This window comes from Rhinopithecus roxellana, chromosome 17 (assembly GCF_007565055.1).
Source record: "Rhinopithecus roxellana isolate Shanxi Qingling chromosome 17, ASM756505v1, whole genome shotgun sequence".
NCBI classification, from domain to species: domain Eukaryota; kingdom Metazoa; phylum Chordata; class Mammalia; order Primates; family Cercopithecidae; genus Rhinopithecus; species Rhinopithecus roxellana.
The window spans coordinates 22,833,527-22,852,608 of record NC_044565.1 but is presented as its reverse complement, the minus strand read 5'-3'; the positions used below and the strand labels follow the sequence as shown (position 1 = coordinate 22,852,608).

At 43.0% G+C, this 19,082-nt stretch overlaps 1 protein-coding gene across 14 annotated transcripts in view; it reads left to right on the top strand.

The window, feature by feature from the left end:
- AAK1 (AP2 associated kinase 1) overlaps nucleotides 1-19,082 on the top strand; it is a 182,025-nt gene that overhangs the window by 69,884 nt on the left and 93,059 nt on the right. For all 14 annotated transcript variants that reach the window (XM_030920851.1, XM_030920852.1, XM_030920861.1 and 11 more), the window contains one exon: nucleotides 18,218-18,336. In XM_030920851.1, coding sequence (XP_030776711.1) covers nucleotides 18,218-18,336 — 119 coding nt within the window. The remainder of the gene's footprint in view (nucleotides 1-18,217; nucleotides 18,337-19,082) is intronic.

Below are 19,082 nucleotides of genomic sequence, written 5' to 3'. Positions count from 1 at the left end.
TGTATGTGTCATAGTTTAGTGTGTGATCACTGGGCTCAAGTGATCCTCCTGTTTCAGCCTCCCGAGTAGCTAGGACCAAAAGTATGCACCACCAGCTATTTTGTTTGTTTTTGTAGAGACGAGGTCTTGCTATGTTGCCCAGCTGGTCTTTAACTCCTGGCCTCAGGAAATCCTCTCGCCTCAGCCTCCAGAAGGGCTGGGATTATGGGCATAAGCCACCACCCGTTGTGTACATTTAATATTCAATATTTTACTAGCTATAGAATGTTCTTTTGTATCAACAAACTTATTTTTTTTAAACCAAATCTCTCTCTATCATTAGTATTATTATTATTATTTTAAATGATGGGCCCTTGCTTTGTTGCCCAGGCTGGAGTGCAGTGGCTATTTGCAGGCGGAATCATTGCGCACTGTAGCCTTGAACTCCCTGGCTCCAGTGATCCTCCTGCCTCAGCCTCCCAAGTAGCTGGGACTACAGGCACACACCATCATGCCCAGCCCCAATCTCTCTCTTTCTCTTTTTTTTTTTTTTTTTTTTGAGAGGGAGTCTTACTCTGTCACCTAGTCTGAAGTGCAGTGGTATCATCTCGGCTCACTGCAGCTTCCGCCTCCCGAATTCAAGCAATTCTCCTGCCTCAGCCTCCCCAGTAGCTGGGATTACAGGTGTGCACCACTACACCCAGCTAATTTTTGTATTTTTAGTAGAAATGGGGTTTCACCATGTTGGCCAGGCTTGTCTCCAACTCCTACTCCTGACCTCAAATGATCCACCCGCCTCAGCCTCCCAAAGTGCTTGGGATTACAGACCTGAACTACCATGCCTGGCTGTAATCTCTTTTCACTGGGCATTTAAGTGACTTCTATTTTTTATGTTTGTAGTTTTTTTGTCTTGATTTTTTTTTTTTTTTTTTTTTTTTTTTTTGGAGATGGAGTCTTGCTCTGTCACCCCGGCTGGAGTGCAGTGGCGTGATCTCAGCTCACTGCTCTACCCTCCAGGTTCAGGTAATTTTCCTGCCTCAGCCTCCCAAGCAGCTGAGATTTCAGGCACCCGCAACCATACCCAGCTAATTTTTGTATTTTTAGTAGAGACGAGGTTTCACCATGTTGGCCAGGCTGGTCTCGAACTCCTGACCTCAAGTGATCTGCCTGCCTCGGCTTCCCAAAGTGCTGGGATTACAGGTGTGAGCCACTGCGCCCGGCCTATCTTAACTATTTTTGTACATACTTTGTGGATATTTCACGTTATTTCCTTAAGATGGATTCCTAGAAGTGGAATTTGGAGGTTGAAAGATCTCTTGGGCTTTTATACATATTGCCACATTGCTTTCCAGGCAGATACCAGCCAACATTCTACCAGAGGTCTTTCTGCCTCACTGAGACTGTTTGCTTGTGGATTACTCAGCTCCCATTCCTTTCCCTCTTCTCAACATTTTTTGACATGTAGCCTTACCAGTAGCGTTAGATACTTGGGTGGAATGGTCCTCGTCTTCCTTCCAGGTCAGGTGGGATCCCCTGTTCTTCTTCAGAGCTACTTCTCCTCCTTGTTTTGGCATAAATCTGGTCTAAACCCTGTGACATTTTGGTTTGTCCTGGTGCCCTGTCGTGGCTTCTGAGTGAATGAGCACTTTCCTAATTAAGCTTCAGATATTTTTTCCTTAGGCTTCTGACTGCTCTGCACTGACCTTGTGGCCTCTCTCTTCAACCCTTTGTTGAGGACCCCGAGACTCTGGTTATTGGAAGACCAACCTTCCTCCCCAGCCCACATTCTGTCTCTGTTCTGTTTTGCCTGGTACCCATTTATTATCAGTCTAGTTGATGAGTTTATACTCATTTGATTTTTAGGTTGTTAATGCTAGGTCTCTGCTTCAGGGAAGCTGGGTTTCTCTCTGTTTTATTTGGAGCCTGAGTCAAGTCTGATCTCAGCTTTGCCCAAGAGGGCTGAGTTGGCCATCCCTGGAGCTTACTGCATCGCTGGAGCTTCCACTGAGAGCCAGAAACTGACTCCTCAGTTTTGTTTCTCTTCCTGTTACCCAGCTTTCACTTCCTTGGAGTCACTGGGTTCACTAGGTTTCTGTTTACCCGGAGGAATGTCTCGACCTCTCAGGTCTTTTGGAAGCACAGTGAGAGGACGACACAGAGACCAACGCCTAGGCAGACTTCTCTCCTGTGCAGACAGCATTTTCACATGGCCAGGACTGGGGTGAGCCACTCGCCTCAAGTGCAGAATTTAAGGGGGCACTCAAAACTCAGTAATCAAGATAAAGAGTATTTGTATGCCTTTTTTTTTTTTTTTTTAAAGACAGAGTTTCATTCTTGTTGCCCAGGCTGGAGTGCAATGGCACAATCTCGGCTCACTGCAACCTCTGCCACCCAGGTTCAAGTGATTCTCCTGCCCCACCCTCACAAGTAGCTGGGATTACAGGTGTGTGCCACACCTGGCTAATTTTTGTATTTTTAGTAGAGACGGATTTCTTCATGTTGGCCAGGCTGATCTTGAACTCCTGACCTCAGGTGATCTGCCCACCTCAGCCTCCTAAAGTGCTGGGATTACAGGTATGAGCCACCATGCCTGGCCTCAGTTTTTTAAAAATAAAAATTAATGCAAACAACCACGGTGAACAAAATGTTAGAATTTAAAATAAAGACAGGATCAGTAACAGTGCTGTGCCCAGCCAGCCACCCTGCAGCCCAAGACCAAGAAAAAAATCAATAATTCTGAGTCTGTCCTTTTGTGCTCAGGGCAAGTGCCTCACTCCCCTCACCCTAGTCCTGACCCTGGTTTCACACCAAAGGCGGAGTAAGTTTTCCCCTGATGTAATTCAGTTTATCAGTTGGTGCTGGCATGCTCCTGGTCCTTCTTGGAAACTTACATTCTTCACAGGCCTTGCCAGGTTTGTCTGTGGCTGGGCTTTTATTTCAGCTGATATGCAAGACTCCAGCCTATGTGTTTCCTCCCAGTTGAGGGCTTAGTCCTTTTCTCTCTGATTGCTGTCTGATAATCCCAGGTGAAAACCATCTTCGCAGATGAGTGCTCTGAGTGGCGGAGATCTTGGCTCCTGTCCTCCCTAACACTGATCCGTCAACTCAAGAAAGGTAACAATGCAAGCCGTGTACCCCTGTCTGCTTCTCTGTGTCTGTCCTTTCCCAAATAGGTATTTGACCATTTTTCTTCCTTGGTCTTTGTACACTAATGCAAGTACTGTTTTAATGTAAATCTAGTCCTTATCTTAAAAATTCTAACTCATCAAGTGTAATTTTTAGTGTTATATTTTAATACTGTGTTCTGGGTAGTTTCTATTAAAGCTTGTAATTGTTAAAATTATTGAAACTCGCATTATTGAGCTCATACGTTCTACAGACATATTAGTGCAAGGTGACACAGAGTCATTGGGTGCAAGGAACAGGAATTTAAGTCAAATTAAAAAATTAAGTAAGAAGGAATGTATTGGATAAATACAAGGGAACCTCCCAGAACCCAACAGCAGGAAGTGAAGCTAGATTTTGTGGGTATTGGAAGTTACCAGGTGGCTCTTCTGTCCACCTCTCTGTCTCTCTCTCTGGAACACACGTGGCTGACAGTAGCAGCCATCATCCTAGTCTACATGCTTGTGTAGCACCATTTGATTACAGTTCCTGGGTCATCACTTCGGATTCTCAAGGGAGAATGCACTCCAGGTGTCCACTTCTGGTTCAGTTAGCTGTGGGAGGGAAAGGGGGGTCACTTGATATAATGCATCTCTAATCATTATTTTAGCATAGGGTGAAGAGTGTGGTAAACTAGGCTTGTTTTTCCTACAGTAAGTAAAAATAAAATCCTTGCCCTGTGAGAGAATATAGTCCTAGCGAGAAAGACTGGAATGCATATAAGTGGGATATAGTCAGAGTAAAAAAAATCAGGGTGGGCATGGAGGTGGGCATTCTGTTGGGTGAAAGTTCACAGAGAAGTCCTGGTTTGATCTACACCTAGACTTAGAGCTATGAGTTTACTAGTTAAAGAGGGGATGGGCATTCCAATACAGAGTACATGCAGAAAAGCACAGAGGCATCAGAGAACACTGGCCAGGCACTCTCAGGAGTTCACTGTGGGTTCCAGACTCTCATGGGCCTTGTACATCATATTAAGAGACTTAATCTTGTAGATGATCAAGAGCTGGAGGAGAATTATAAGTAGGGAAACAACATGATTGGATGTGCTATTAATTTACCAAACATCTATTAATCATCTACCATGTGCTAAGCACTGTATTAGCCCTGAGGATTCCAAGATAAATAAGAAGCTCTCCTTGCCAGTTTTATTTCTTTGGTGACTCGTTTTTCAGGTGCCCTACCTAGAGAACAGTCTAGAATGTTGTTTTTATGGGTTCACAGTATTCAAAATCCTTACACTGGTAGAAATAACAAGTATCATTTCTAAGCCAGAAAAGAGAGTGGTTCCCTCCTTGCCTTGTCTGTCTAATGGAGAGATTAACACATCCAAGGTAATCACAATACATTTTGAATACATTATGATACGTGCAACAAAATAGAGCTTCAGGCCACATGTATGGTAATCTGAAAATTCGGGTGACTGGCAGGGACAGGGAGGACTTTGCAAAAGAGGTATTATTTTAACAATTATAAACTCATTTTATCAAGCAGAAGACTGAGACAGGATATTCCAGGCAGAGGGAACAGCATGTGTGAACCTCCTGAGAATAAAGCAGCAGAAAGGTTAAAGTTCTGAAAGTTTGTTGGGTTGGGAGGAACAGAGGTGGGGAAGAGGGAGTATTGAAAGATGAGGCTGAGTGAGGAGAGGGCAGTATTCAAATTATAAGGGGACTGGAACTGTCTTACATTTTTGGTGGGACTATACAATGGTACAGTCACGTTGGGAAAAGGTCTGTCACTTTCTTATAAAATTAAATATATACCTATCCAGTGGCCCAGCACTTCTACTCTTAGGTATTTACCCCAGAGAAATAAAAACATGGCACAAAAAGACTTGTACAAGAGTGCTCTTAGAACTTTCTTTATAAGAGCCCCAGTCTGAAATAACCCATGTGTCCATCTGTAAGGGAGAGGACAGACAGATTTATTCAAGTAGTGAAATACTTACTAGTCAGCCATGAAAATTAACAAACTGGGCCGGGCGTGGTGGCTCAAGCCTGTAATCCCAGCACTTTGGGAGGCCGAGACGGGCGGATCACGAGGTCAGGAGATAGAGACCATCCTGGCTAACACGGTGAAACCCCGTCTCTACTAAAAAAATACAAAAAACTAGCCGGGCGAGGTGGCGGGCGCCTGTAGTCCCAGCTACTTGGGAGGCTGAGGCAGGAGAATAGCGTAAACCCGGGAGGCAGAGCTTGCAGTGAGCTGAGATCCGGTCACTGCACTCCAGCCCAGGCAACAGAGCGAGACTCCGTCTCAAAAAAAAAAAAAAAAAAAAAAAAAAGAAAATTAACAAACTGCTAATACATTCAACAATATAAACGATTATGATGAGTAAAATATCCTTACACAAAAAAGTACATACCATATAAGTCTATTTTTATGAAGTTCTAAAGTAGGCTAAACTAATACATGAAAACAGTCAGAACAGTGGTTGCCTGTGGGAGGATTTGGGTGGGATGGTCTGGAAAGGGGCTTGAGGGACTTTCTGTGAGATGGAAAGGTTTTATATTTTGATGGTGATTAGGGTTACATGAGTGTATTCACTTACCAAAACTCATCCAATAGCACACTGAAGATTTGTACATTTCACTGTAAATAAATTTTATTTACCCTCATCCCCAAAAAGAACTATGAGCCCTGAATACTAAAGATATGTATGCTGAAGCATTTAGGGTGAAATGCACTAAGGTTTGCAACTGACTCGGAAATGCATCAAAAATGAGATGAGTTGATGTTTGGATAGATGGATGATAAACAGCTGGTAAAAGAAGTGTAGCAAAATGTTAACACTTGTAGATTCTACAAGTGGTGGGTGTATGGATGTTTGCAGTTTGATCTTTTCAACTTTACTGTATGTTTGAAATGTTTCATAATGAAATAGGGAAACATATAAAGGTCTTATATTCTGCTGCATTAAGGAATTTGGACTTTCCTCTGGCTCAAAGGGACTAATGAACGCTTTTAAGAGGAGTTATTCCATAGGAGTTTTAGAAAGAGATTGGAGGCACGGAAACTTATGACTCTATTTTAGTCTTTCAGTAAGAAAACAGGAAGGCCTGAGCCAAGGGGCATCAGGGGCACAGTAGAAGGGATGGATTCTGGGTTTGGGGATAGAATTCTTATTAAACTAAAGAGCTTTTGCACAGCAAAAGAAACTACCATCAGAGTGAACAGGCAACCTACAGAATGGGAGAAAATTTTTGCAACCTACTCATCTGACAAAGGGCTAATATCCAGAATCTACAAAGAACTCAAACAAATATACGAGAAAAAAACAAACAACCCCATCAAAAAGTGGGGAAAGGATATGAACAGACATTTCTCAAAAGAAGATATTCATACAGCCAACAGACACATGAAAAAATGCTCATCATCACTCGCCATCAGAGAAATGCAAATCAAAACCACAATGAGATACCATCTCACACCAGTTAGAATGGCAATCATTAAGAAGTCAGGAAACAACAGGTGTTGGAGAGGATGTGGAGAAATAGGAACACTTTTACACTGTTGGTGGGATTGTAAACTAGTTCAACCATTATGGAAAACAGTATGGCAATTCCTCAAGGATCTAGAACTAGATGTACCATATGACCCAGCCATCCCACTACTGGGTATATACCCAAAGGATTATAAATTAGTCTACTACAAAGACACATGTACACGTATGTTTATTGCGGCACTATTCACAATAGCAAAGACTTGGAATCAACCCAAATGTCCATCTGTGACAGACTGGATTAAGAAAATGTGGCACATATACACCATGGAATACTATGCAGCCATAAAAAAGGATGAGTTTGCGTCCTTTGTAGGGACATGGATGCAGCTGGAAACCATCATTCTTAGCAAACTATCACAAGAAGAGAAAACCAAACACCGCATGTTCTCACTCATAGGTGGGAACTGAACAATGAGATCACTTGGACTCGGGAAGGGGAACATCACACACTGGGGTCTATCATGGGGAGGGGGGAGGGGGGAGGAGGGAGGGATTGCATTGGGGAGTTATACATGATATAAATGATGAATTGATGGGTGCTGACGAGTTGATGGGTGCAGCACACCAACATGGCATAAGTTTACATATGTAACAAACCTGCACGTTATGCACATGTACCCTAGAACTTAAAGTATAATAAAAAAAAAAAAAAAAAAAAAAAAAAAAAAAGACTCAGTGAAATCAACTTAGCGATAGTGGGAGTTGGGGTGGGGAAGATATTGTGAGCTGGTGCCCAGTCCTGACTGAAGGACCACGACCTAGTCATGTGACCTAGTAGTGTGGTCAGATAGCCTGAATGTCAAAGGAAAGTCTTTAACATGAAGTTAAGTCAGAATGCTCTGTAACTAATGACTGGGAGCTAAGAAAATGTCAGCCTGCTTTCCAGCATGAGAGCCCATCTTTCAGAACATAGGAGAGTCAGGGCAAAATAGGATGACCTGGAAAAAGTGGTTGTGTCTGGAGACCAGTTAATGAAACCTAAAGAGTTGAAAACAAACCCGGGCAACATAGCAAGATCCTGTCTCTACAAAAAATTTAAAAATTAGTTGGGTGTGGTGGCATGCACCTGTAGTCTCAGCTACTTGGGAGGCTGAGCCGAGAGGATCACTGAAGCCTGAGAGTTCAAGGCTTCAGTGAGCCATGATTGCACCACTGCACTTTAGCCTGGGTAACAGACCGAGACCCTGTCTCAAAAAAAAAAAAAAAAAGGTTGAAAACATTTATGTACCTTTGATGCCAGTGCGCATTCCGTAACTTGGCTACTAAACTCACATCATTACACTAGAAAGTGCTCAGGATTCACAGTTACTTAACCCGATCTTTCTACAAAAGCAGTAAGTGTGGAAAACTATGTAAGCTTTGAAGCATGAAGTTGAACTGGAATGTTCTCGAATTAACATTTGGGAACTGAGAGAATGTCAGCCAGAACTTCAGCTTTGCTGAGTCTCCCATTCTCTTTTGGAGAATGTAGTCCTCTAACATATGGTGTCCTGGTTGAAATGATCAGAGCCACAGCTTGAAGGTCTGTAGCATGGGTGGGGACTGACACATCTGAGCACCGATGCTGCTCCCTCCGGCTGACCTCTGCTGCTCTGTTTGCTCATCACTTACTAGAGATTGTGGCCCTGGTGGATTAGAGGGATGAGCACAATTTATGCCAAGAGGCTCTCCACTCCTTTAGGCAAGGGATGCTTCAGGATTGAGCATGGGGGTGTTTGATTTCTTTTCCCTCTCAACTGAAGCGTTTTGATTTCTAGCACAAGTATTATTTTTGAAAGAAGCAATAGTGTGTAGGACAAGTGTTTATTATTGTGACAGCACAGAGATTTCTGTGAAGCTCCCCTTAAAGTTCCACCTTGAGCGCTTGCCCTGGCCAAGGGTTCAGTCGGTCCTGTCTCACACTGCTCAGTTATGCCAGGCCGAGCAGTGCGGGGTTTTTCTACCTTTTCACCAAGAGGATGTTCTCTTAATATATGTCCCTTCTAGCCCATACTGGACTCTGACTTTCTGAAGGTCTGGGACTGTGTAATGTTTTTTGTTGTTGCTGTCATTGTAGTTTTGTTGGTTTTTAAAAATGTTTTATTGGTATCCTTTATGGTACTCGGCAAACACATTGTATAACAAACACTTGAGAACCTGCTGTGGAGCAGCCACTGTGCTGGGTGACAGAGATGCCACAGTGAATCAGTCATCGTCCCTGCCCTTGTGCAGTTTAGAGTATACAGGGGAAGAAGGCATGCAACCAGGAACTACCCTATAAGTATTTAATTATTTTCATGGTATGTCCTGGAGAGAAAGTAGAGGGTGCTGTGTATACCAAAGAACTTAATCATATGGGAGTGAGGGCCAGGGACCATCAGGAAAGGCTTAGCCAGGGAAGTAATGTTTAGCCTGAAATTTGAAGGATGATTACTAGGAGTGGCTCAGGCCAAGAATGAGGTGAAAGGGCCAAAGGGAGAAGCATGTGCAAAGATCCTTGGGCAGATTGGAGCATAAGCAATGCTGCAGAAGAAGGAAGGCTCTTGTGGCTGGAACAGAGTGAGCACTGGAAGATGGAGGTGTATGAGTTAGTTTGGAGAGAGACCACATCACTCTGGGCCTTGCAGGCCTTGGTCAGTATTTGGAGTTTTATTCTAAGAGGGGTGAGAAGCCATTGCGAAGTTTCAAATGATATTCAGTTTCTGATGTCTTTCAGCGTATCTCTCTACATTTGCTAGATAGTTAACTCTTTGGCAGCAGTATATGGCAAAGGTAGGGGCAGGTAGCTTGTGGAAAGGCCCTTTCTTGGTCAGCCTTAGCCGATAGCCCAGGCCCAGTGTACTATGGTTCTAGGTGCGGTAATCAACATGTCTCTGGTGTATGTGAACCAACTTGATTTCTTAAACTCTTCCCTTTTGTTCCAGGCAAGTCTTTTTCCTGGAAAAATTTTTTTTGAGGGGAGGAGGGAGACTCTTGCCAAACCCCTAAAAAGAACCTCCTGAGCTGGAGATCCTCCCTAATCAATCATTACAGTCCTGGAGAGGAAGAACCAATAGCCAGGCCAGTGTGCCATGTTCAGCCTGGGCTGTGGCCTTGATTGGGTTCTGTTGATGTTTCTGTAGCACCTCCACCACCACCACCGTTTGCCAGTCTCTGATTTTGTGCCCACAGCTTGAGTGGGGAGAAAGGGAGTTGAAAACCTCAAGTCATTCCCCATCTGGGTGTTCTGTCTGCCTGGGGAAAGGACTGCTTTGACATGTTCCCCAGAAGGAGCTGGCACATGGTGATTTTTAATTTGAGGCAAGTGAGGAGAGATTGACATTAAAAAACAAACCCCAAGCCCCCACTGAAATCAGTGTTGACACATGCTTTGCATTGACCTTTTCTCCTGGAAAAAGCTTTGCTGTGCTCCTTGCCATCTGTTCTAGAGTTTTGAAAACTTTTGTTCTGAAGCTTTTGGCAAAGTTGTCTTTGATGTGAGTAAGTTGTGGATGGGTGTTGACCAGCCTCTTGGGGGTCATTCCTTGTGGGAGCTCACAGGTGCTGTGGATAGAGCACCCAGGTTCTCACCATGGAGAGGACACTCTCCCACTGAATAGTGCACCTGAACTCTCACCGTGGAGAGGACACTCTGCCACCTGAATAGTGCACCCAGGTTCTTACCATGGAGAGGATACTCTGTCACCCGAACAGCACCCAAGATCTCACCATGAAGAGGACACTCTCCCACCTGATCAGCTAGACAGGCAGAGTTGTGGGCAGTTCCTCTTGCCTTTCATGGTGCCATTTCTCTTCTCCCTTCCTTGGGAGTGGAGGTGTTCCTGCATGATCTGTTGCTGCAGGAAGGGGACAGCAGCTTGAGAGGGGACACCAGGAGTTGGCACTCCTGCAGTCTAGCCCTGGTCCTGCCACTAGGTGGCAGTACTAAGAAGAATGCTTAGGCTTTTCTCTGTATCTTAGTTTCCCAGTTGGTCAAGTGGAGGTTGTAGTACATGACCTGCTGACTTCACAGGCCCTGGTAAAGATGGAAGCAGGGCTCTCTGGTTGAGTCCTAGCTTAGAAATATGTTTTCATTAAACTGCACAAGTTTGAAGAGATTTTTAAGAGTTTGTTGCCTGATATTTAAATCAGGAGCTCTCACCTAAAAATCCAGCTGTTTTTAGAAATCAAAAGACTTGACAACTCTTAGCCCACGCTCCTTTGTGACAGTGACTGGCTGGCATTGAGGAGTGGCAGGCCCATGAGCAGGGGAATGAACTTTCTCTGGGCCACTGGCCCCACTCCTCCCTGTGATCTTCCTGACAGTGAGTCTGTGTCATCACACACCCTCCATACGTTTTGTTAAAGCTGGACTGTTTCACTCCTTTGTGTGATCTCCCTGGCCTCTTCAGGCATTTGGGTTTGTGCTCTTGATCTCAAGAAGATATTCCAGATTTAGGATTTTGTGATAAGTAATGTGTCATACAAATACAAAGTGGTTTTTACAGGGAGGTGGCGGTGCAAGGGAAAGGCAGGAACACCTTCTTTCACCATGTTGGCCAGGCTGGTCTCAAACTCCCGACCTCAGGTGATCCACCCGCCTTGGCCTTCCAAAATGCTGGGATTACAGGCATGAGCCACCACGCCCAGCCTAATTTAGTCTTAATTTCTCCCCATGAGGAAATGAAGGCCAGAGGGATCTAGCAACTTGTTCAGTGTTCATGTACGTCTCCTGGATGAAACCCACCTTAACTGAGTTATCTGTCTGATTCCTTAGAAAAGCTTTAGAAGACTATTATTTTATGCTCATTTTCTGCATTAAGTGAGCAGCATCTGTTGAGTTTCATCTTATTTTAAAAGAGAAACCAAGAGTTTGTACGGCAGAAAATTGGAAAACAAAGAGCAGAAAGTGGGCCTGGATGCGTTTTTTCTTCATTTGGTATTCTCCAGCTCTTTTGGCTTATGTCATCTTTCCTTCTCAGACAAGTGGACTCCATTCCCAAAAGTGTATATAGGACTGATGTTAGGAAGCACAGTTTCCTTTTACCTGCAAGACATAAACAGTTGGCAATTTCAGTGCCTAGAATATAGGCCCGATTTTAAAATATCCAGCAAACCTCTTTGGCAGCAAACCCAGAATTCCTGTCTCAGCACCATGATGCGCTTCTTTGTCTCATATTCCTGGTCTAATCATTCTCATTGTCTGCCCAGCTCTTTGCCATCACTTCTCAGATAATCACTTTGGTATTTTTCTCCTCTTCCTGCTCACCTTAACTTCCCCTCCCTCACTTTTCCTTGCAAAGTAGAAGTCACTGGTGTCCTGATTCATTCAGAACAGCCCCTGGGACTTGGCACCCTCTAGGATGATTCAGTATTTGAATACAGAGCCAGGAGATATACTACTTGCTTCTTCTTCCAAAGCCCCATTGCTGAATTGAATATTATAGTGAGGCGCCCAAGGAGGGTTTTTAAATATTTTACTGTATTTATTTTTCTAGAGACAGAGAGAGTCTCGCTGTGTTACTCAGGCTGGAGTGCAGTGGTGCCATCATAGTTCACTGCAGCCTCAACCTCCTGGGCCCAAGCAATCCTCCTGCTTCAGCCTCCTGATACCTAGGACTACAGGCATGCACCAGTGCACCTGGCTAATTTGTCTTTGTTTGTTTTGTTTTGTTTTTGAGATGGAGTCTCGCTCTGTCGCCCCGGCTGGAGTGCAGTGGTGCGATCTCAGCTCACTGCAACCTCCTCCTCCCAGGTTCAAGCAATTCTCCTGCCTCAGGCTCCCAAGTAGCTGGGACTACAGGCGCACGCCACCATGCCTGGCTAATTTTTGTATTTTTAGTAGAGACAGAGTTTCACCATGTTGGCCAGGATGGTCTTGATCTTCTGACGTCGTGATCCGCCCACCTCGACCTCGCAAAATGCTGGGTTTACAGGCATGAGCCACCATGCTTGGCCTGTCTTTGTTTTTTAAAAGTTTGAAGACCATGATCTCATGTTGATATCAGAACTAAAAGAGATTTTAGAATTTATGTGATACCCTCCTCTGTGTATTACAAATTCTCACTCACTGTCTTCTCCCTACAGAGAACTAGGCACTTCTGTCATCTTTGCTTATTTAGCAGGTAGAAGTCTAGGTTATCTCAGTAATTTCATTAGTGACTCCATGATGCTATGCTTATTAAAATCTTTTATCAGGAAAGTGATGGGAAGCAGCTAATCCTAGGAGTTTAAATGTTGAAGGATCTATAGGGAAGTGCAAATTAAAACCACAACAAGATGTCACTACACATCCACTAGAATAGCTAAAATGAAACATACAATACCAAGTGTTGATAAGGCTGTGGAACAACCGGAATTCTCGTATATGGCTTTGGGAGTGTAAAATAGCACAACCACTGTGGAGTACTGCTTGGCAGTTTCTTATATGTAAAGGGAAATAGTCACTTGCCATATGACCCAACAATTCCATTCCTGGGTATATACCTAAGAGAAATAATTATCTATGTCCATAGAAAGGACTTCTGTATGAATGTTTAATTCATAATGGCCAAAAACTAGAAACAATTCACATGTCCTTCAACAGGTGAATGAATAAACTAATTGTGGAGTATGTATACAATGGACTACTAGTTGACCAAAAAAAACGAAAACTACTGATACATGTAACAAGGAAGATGTATCTCAGAAATGTTATGCTGTGTGAAAGAAGCCAGACCATAGGAGCGTATACTGTAGGATTCCACTTATTCTAGAGCAAGCAAAACTATAGGGATGGAAAGCAGATCCAAAGTTACTTAATACATGGGATGGTGAGGGAGGGTAGGGGAGATTGTCTACAAAAGTACCTGAAGAACTACCTGCAGTGATGGATTGGCTGTCACCACAGCCACTCATGAGAGTATATACAGTTGGGAAAACTCATCGAACTGTACACTTAAAATGGGTGCATTGTATTATATGTGAAGTTGATATAAAAATAAAAATTTCTGAAGACGATGGATCTTATCAGAATTCTACCACCAACTAGCTCCATGCGTTATTGCGAAAGGAACTTAATCTTTCTACGTGTCTTCCCTGTTGGGAAAATGAGTATGATAGGTTGCTCGCCTGCCTCATTCAGTTGTTGTGTGAATACAAATGAAATAATTTATTTTGAAATGCCTTTAAAATAAGTCGTATACACATGCTGGGTGGGAGGAGTATTCCGTAAACTCATCTTGAGGGAAGAAAGACAAGAACTGTGGTAATGAATGGCTGAGCTAATATTTATATATATGTTGGAATTCATTTGCAAATCATCTTTTTACTTTGTGGAACATGAGCTGTGTCACTTCCCCTCCTTGGTCTTGAGTAAAATGAAGGGGTTAGACTAGATCAGACGTAGAAAACTGGAGGCTCGGAGATTATCTAAAGCTTTTCAGATGTGTTTTCTTTAGCGCCTATGCTATGGTGACCTGAACAGCATTAATTTAAAAGGTGACTTGTTGCCAATGTTTAAATATGGAGATGTCACATACAATTTTGGGTTTCTAGCTCATTTTTAGAAATTAGCAGATCTGACAAAACCAGGTCCACATTCCCACATGGCAACAATGATCTGGAGTTGCATGGTGGCCATCCTGTTACATGAGCCATCACATTAGTTTCCCATATTGTTTACCACTATCTGTGTGTAGCCTTCTCTGTCCTCTGTAGAAACCTTAAGTGCAGAGTTAGTTCATTATTGAATGCTCACTGTGTGTTAAATACTATTTTATGGCATGACAATCCAGAGGCAAACCAAACAGACAAAACCTCTAAACTCATGGTGAGCTATAAATAGCCATCCACATCTCCATCAACAATTAGGGGGAGAAAGTTAGACGAAAAATGCTGTATATTTTAGGGAAAACGAAAGAAAACATGTTTTCTTGTGGACATAAAAAAAAAAAAATCCTACATATTTAATAGGCAAAGCATGTCTATGTCAAAATTACCCTGCCTTCTTCACATACTAGATCATATCCTTTGTATCTTTTTGAATCAGTAGATTCATGGATGAGATTATCTGAGTGTTTCAAAAAATGTCAGTAGGCAGAGACTGACCCAGGCTACTGAATGTTAAGATTTTCTTACCTCTGTCCAAACCATTAGGTTTTCCCATTTAATCAAGATCTTGGGATGCAACTCAGGCTGAAGGAAACATCTCTATTGACAGTCTTCTCTGTTGACAGCCTCCTTCCATAATAGCCTGAACCCTCTTAAGCTCTGGCTGAGAATCTCATCACCCTGATCGGTGTGGCAGACGGGGCTGTGCACGAGAAGTGTCTTGAATGGCACTCTCTCCCTCTTCTAACCTCGTAGTTTACATCTCCATTTGGCCAACTACACAGTGATAGTGACCAACATCTTTAGACTGACAAATCCTGTTAGGCGTGGATTTTGATCTCATGATTTAAATGCTTCTCATCTGCAGATAAGCTCCTTTATAGGCATAGATGCTTGACAATGTGGCTTCATCTGTGTTAAGTAAAGCGATTCACTGATTTGCTTTTAGATTTATCATGGTCACAGGCTTTGAGAATCTGGGCTGGCTCTTGTCAGCCATTGTGCTTACTGGATTGTGTGGTAGGCGACTGACCCATTTCCTCAGTCCTGGCTGAGAAGGTCATCTTGCTACCTACAAAGAAAACTGCACTGCTCCCATCTGGTGGTAGTTATCTCGAACTGCAGCGTCTGAAGGAATTGCCCTGTCTTTCAGCAGCGCCGGGCATCACTGAAGTGTAGGAAATACCTATTCCCACTTTTGTTTCACAACATTGTCAGCTGTTTCCATATTATCTAAAGGGTATCACATGGTTTTTCTAGGAGAGTGAACCACTCCAGCTTCTGCCCATAACTAGCCATGGGACTTCTAAGCCTTACTTGTTTTGTCCATGCATAAAGCAAAACACTTGGACTTAATGCTCTCTAGGAGTGCTAGTCTTGCAAAGTCTGTAGTTCTGTGATTTTTAAAAAATTCGAAATATCAATGAAACGAATCCTACTTATACTATCTACAAAACAATTATGAACATACATAGAAATTTTGCAATTTATGCTACCATTTTCCTCAATTCTAATTAATTATAAGATAACATCATGGATTTAATAACTTTGGCAGGGGGTGGGGGGAAGAAAAGATAAATACCACTGCATTAAATGCACATGTTTATTATAAGACATTCTGATACCCTAAAAAGCAAAATGTAAAAAACATGCATTTTAGAATTGAGGAATGTGTGTGGGGGGTGGGGGGGGGGGGAGGAGAGAGAGAGAGAGAGGGAGAGAGAGAGATAAGACCTCTAAGTGTCAATGCTACTTTTGAAAATGGAAAATGTTATTGAGGTAAAAGATTAGAGAGATGACAGTTAAAATTAAAGATTGTATGGTAAATTTTAGTGTTTATTTGAATACTGAGGAACATTGTAACAGGAAATATACAAACATGCAGTCTCTGGTAAATCATTATCACAGTCCACATTTGGAACCGAAGCCCATTACATTTTCTTTTTACAAAATTAGATGTGTATTTTATGAAAACATTCAACAGTGCTTTATGATTTTAAAGGCTCTTTATGGTTGCAAGGAACAAAAACCAACTCAAGCTAACTTGAAAAGAATAACTGTGTAAAGATGCAGCAGGAAATGCCATGGGCATCAACAGACAGGTACTAAAGTGCCGCCAAGCCTTGGGGGAATTCGAAGGGCATAATCAGGACCCAAGTCGTTATTTCTCAGAGGCCTAAGATCTCTATAATGGTTGTTTATTGATCTGTATCAATTTTGCATGTGGCTCCTAGCCCAGTACTACGTCATAACCTCTACTCAAATTCCCATACTGAAGACTTCCCTCTGTGTTCACCTCTATACAATTAGTGACCACCTCTGAGCAAGAATAGCATACTGATTTTTTTGCTGAACAGAGTCAATGGACAGGATATTCAAGCTAAATGATGACAATGTACAAGGCAGGCAGATGGACTGAGTGTCCAGTGTAACTGCTACTTATTCAAAAGTCTTCAACTTTGACAGTTTTGCCTCACTTTATCTAACTCCTCTCACCAATGGCATTGAACACCTCATACAGTGCTTTAGGAGTGAAGTTGAGGTTAGGGTTCTAAGAATTTGGGGAATGCTATAGTGTAACAAATTTAGAGCACTTGAGAATTCCTGTAGAGTTATATGCATTTCTTTTTTTTTTTTTTTTTTTTTTTTTTGAGACAGGGTCTCTTACCTAGCCTGGAGTTCAGTGGCGCAGTCACGGCTCACTGCAACCTCCACCTCCCAGGCTCAAGCCATCCTTCCCACCTCAGCCTCCCAAGTAGCTGGGACTACAGGTGCGTGCCCACCATGCCTGGCTAATTTTTGTATTTTTTGTAGAGACAGAGTTTCGCCTTGTTGCCAAGGGTGGTCTTGAACTCCTGAGCTCAAGTGATCTGCCTGCTTCAGCCTCCCAAAGTTCTGGGATTACAGGCATGAGCCACCATACCTGGCTTATATATTTCTATTAATGAATTGTGAACTGTCTTTTAGAGAAAGGTCAGTGTGGACATTAAAAAGTCTCCCCAATAATTGTGTCATACTTGCCTTGTGTATGCTATGTGGAATAGCACTTTCTTACCCATATCATGTATCTTCTCGATAGCCCAGGAGGCAGGGAGGGCAGAAGGAATCTTTAGGTCTGTTTTTAGGTTCAAATTGAATGATAGGATGAGAAGAAAAAAAGAAGAGATTCTTGAAATTAATCGACAACTATTTATCAATTAGTGAAATAATTTCCTAGCCTCTCTGGTATGAGGGAAAGTGTGCTCCACTTACGTCTTTAAAAATGTTTTTGGTTTGAATCAGATCTCTTTGAGCCTCTGTATTCTTCAGCTGGTAATTGTTTAAAGGGGAAAATGGCACCCAATCTCACAGAATTGTGTTAAGAATTAAATAAAAGCATCAAAATACCCAAGACAAGGCTGGTGCAGTGGCTCATGCTTGTAATCCCAGCACTGTGGAAGGCCATGGTGGGAGTCCAGGAGTTTGAGACCAGCCTGGGCAATATAACAAAAGCACTTCTCTACAAAAAAGTACAAAAATTAGCCAGGAGTGGTGGTGTACACCTGTAATCCCAGCTACTCGGGAGGCTGAGGTGGGAGGATCGATTGAACCCAGGAGGTCGAGGCTGCAGTGAGCAGTGATCGCGCCACTTCATGCCAGGTTGGGCCACAGAGGGAAACCCTGTCTCCAAAAAAAAAAAAAAAAAGTACGTAGGATAGTAGTTGTAATGTAGTTGGGTTTTTTTCGCCCATTTATCTGTTTATTTGTAGGTTATTTGGAAAATAATTACTATTCTTTTGTTATACTGAGATAGGTGTTTGGAAACAATTTCTCTGACTCTTGCCATCCCCTTCCACAAGCAATATCTCCAAGTTCTGAGAATCTAAGAACGTATTCTACAACAGGCTAGCCCTAAAGGCTGGCTGGCAGTGGCATCAGTACCATTCGCAGTGACAGCGGCAACCTCCAGCCACCACAGTCATCTGACTGACTTTTTGAACATTGACTCAAAAGAGCTTGTGTGTGTTTCTCTCACAGGTGGATTTGCTATTGTATTTCTGGTGAGGACAAGCAATGGGATGAAATGTGCCTTGAAACGCATGTTTGTCAACAATGAGCATGATCTCCAGGTGTGCAAGAGAGAAATCCAGATAATGGTAAGGCTGCCCCTTGGACTTGGGACTGTTTAAAATGGAGGCAGAGATTGTACCCTCTCATAAGAAAGTCAAGCGGGGTTTGTTCCCTTCCCTGAGATGGTACAGAGGCCTCTGGACAAAATGGGACTGAACAGCCATGAGATATAGGACACCGCCCTTGCCTTGGTCACTCTCAGCTGGAGGGTGGAGGAGAAAGGAGCATATTGAGAGAACTGACCAGTTTTAGGTCAGAAGAATCATTTTGGGCATTGGGAAAATCTTACTTAACAACATGGTTCCCACAAATTAACTGTGATATTTAATCCAGAAAGCCTGACTTTCCAATGAGCTTCTTCTTCTGATCTTGTCTCTCTCTCTCTGTTACCAGTCCCCAGTCTCAGTTCAACCTTCCTGAGCTCTTCAAAATCCTGTGAACATATCCTTATACAACTTAATATTTTTACATGTAGTTCTTTTTACCTGGAATGCTTTCCCCCTTTTTTGGCCTGGAAACCTAGACCAAAACCTAGAAACCTCATATATACTCTATGAATCTATTTATAGAAGTCCAAGAACAGGCAACATTATCTATGGAGATAGAAATCAGAACATGGTGGCCGGGCGCGGTGGCTCAAGCCTGTAATCCCAGCACTTTGGGAGGCCGAGACAGGCGGATCACGAGGTCAGGAGATCGAGACCATCCTGGCTAACACGGTGAAACCCCGTCTCTACTAAAAAATACAAAAAGCTAGCCGGGCGAGGTGGCG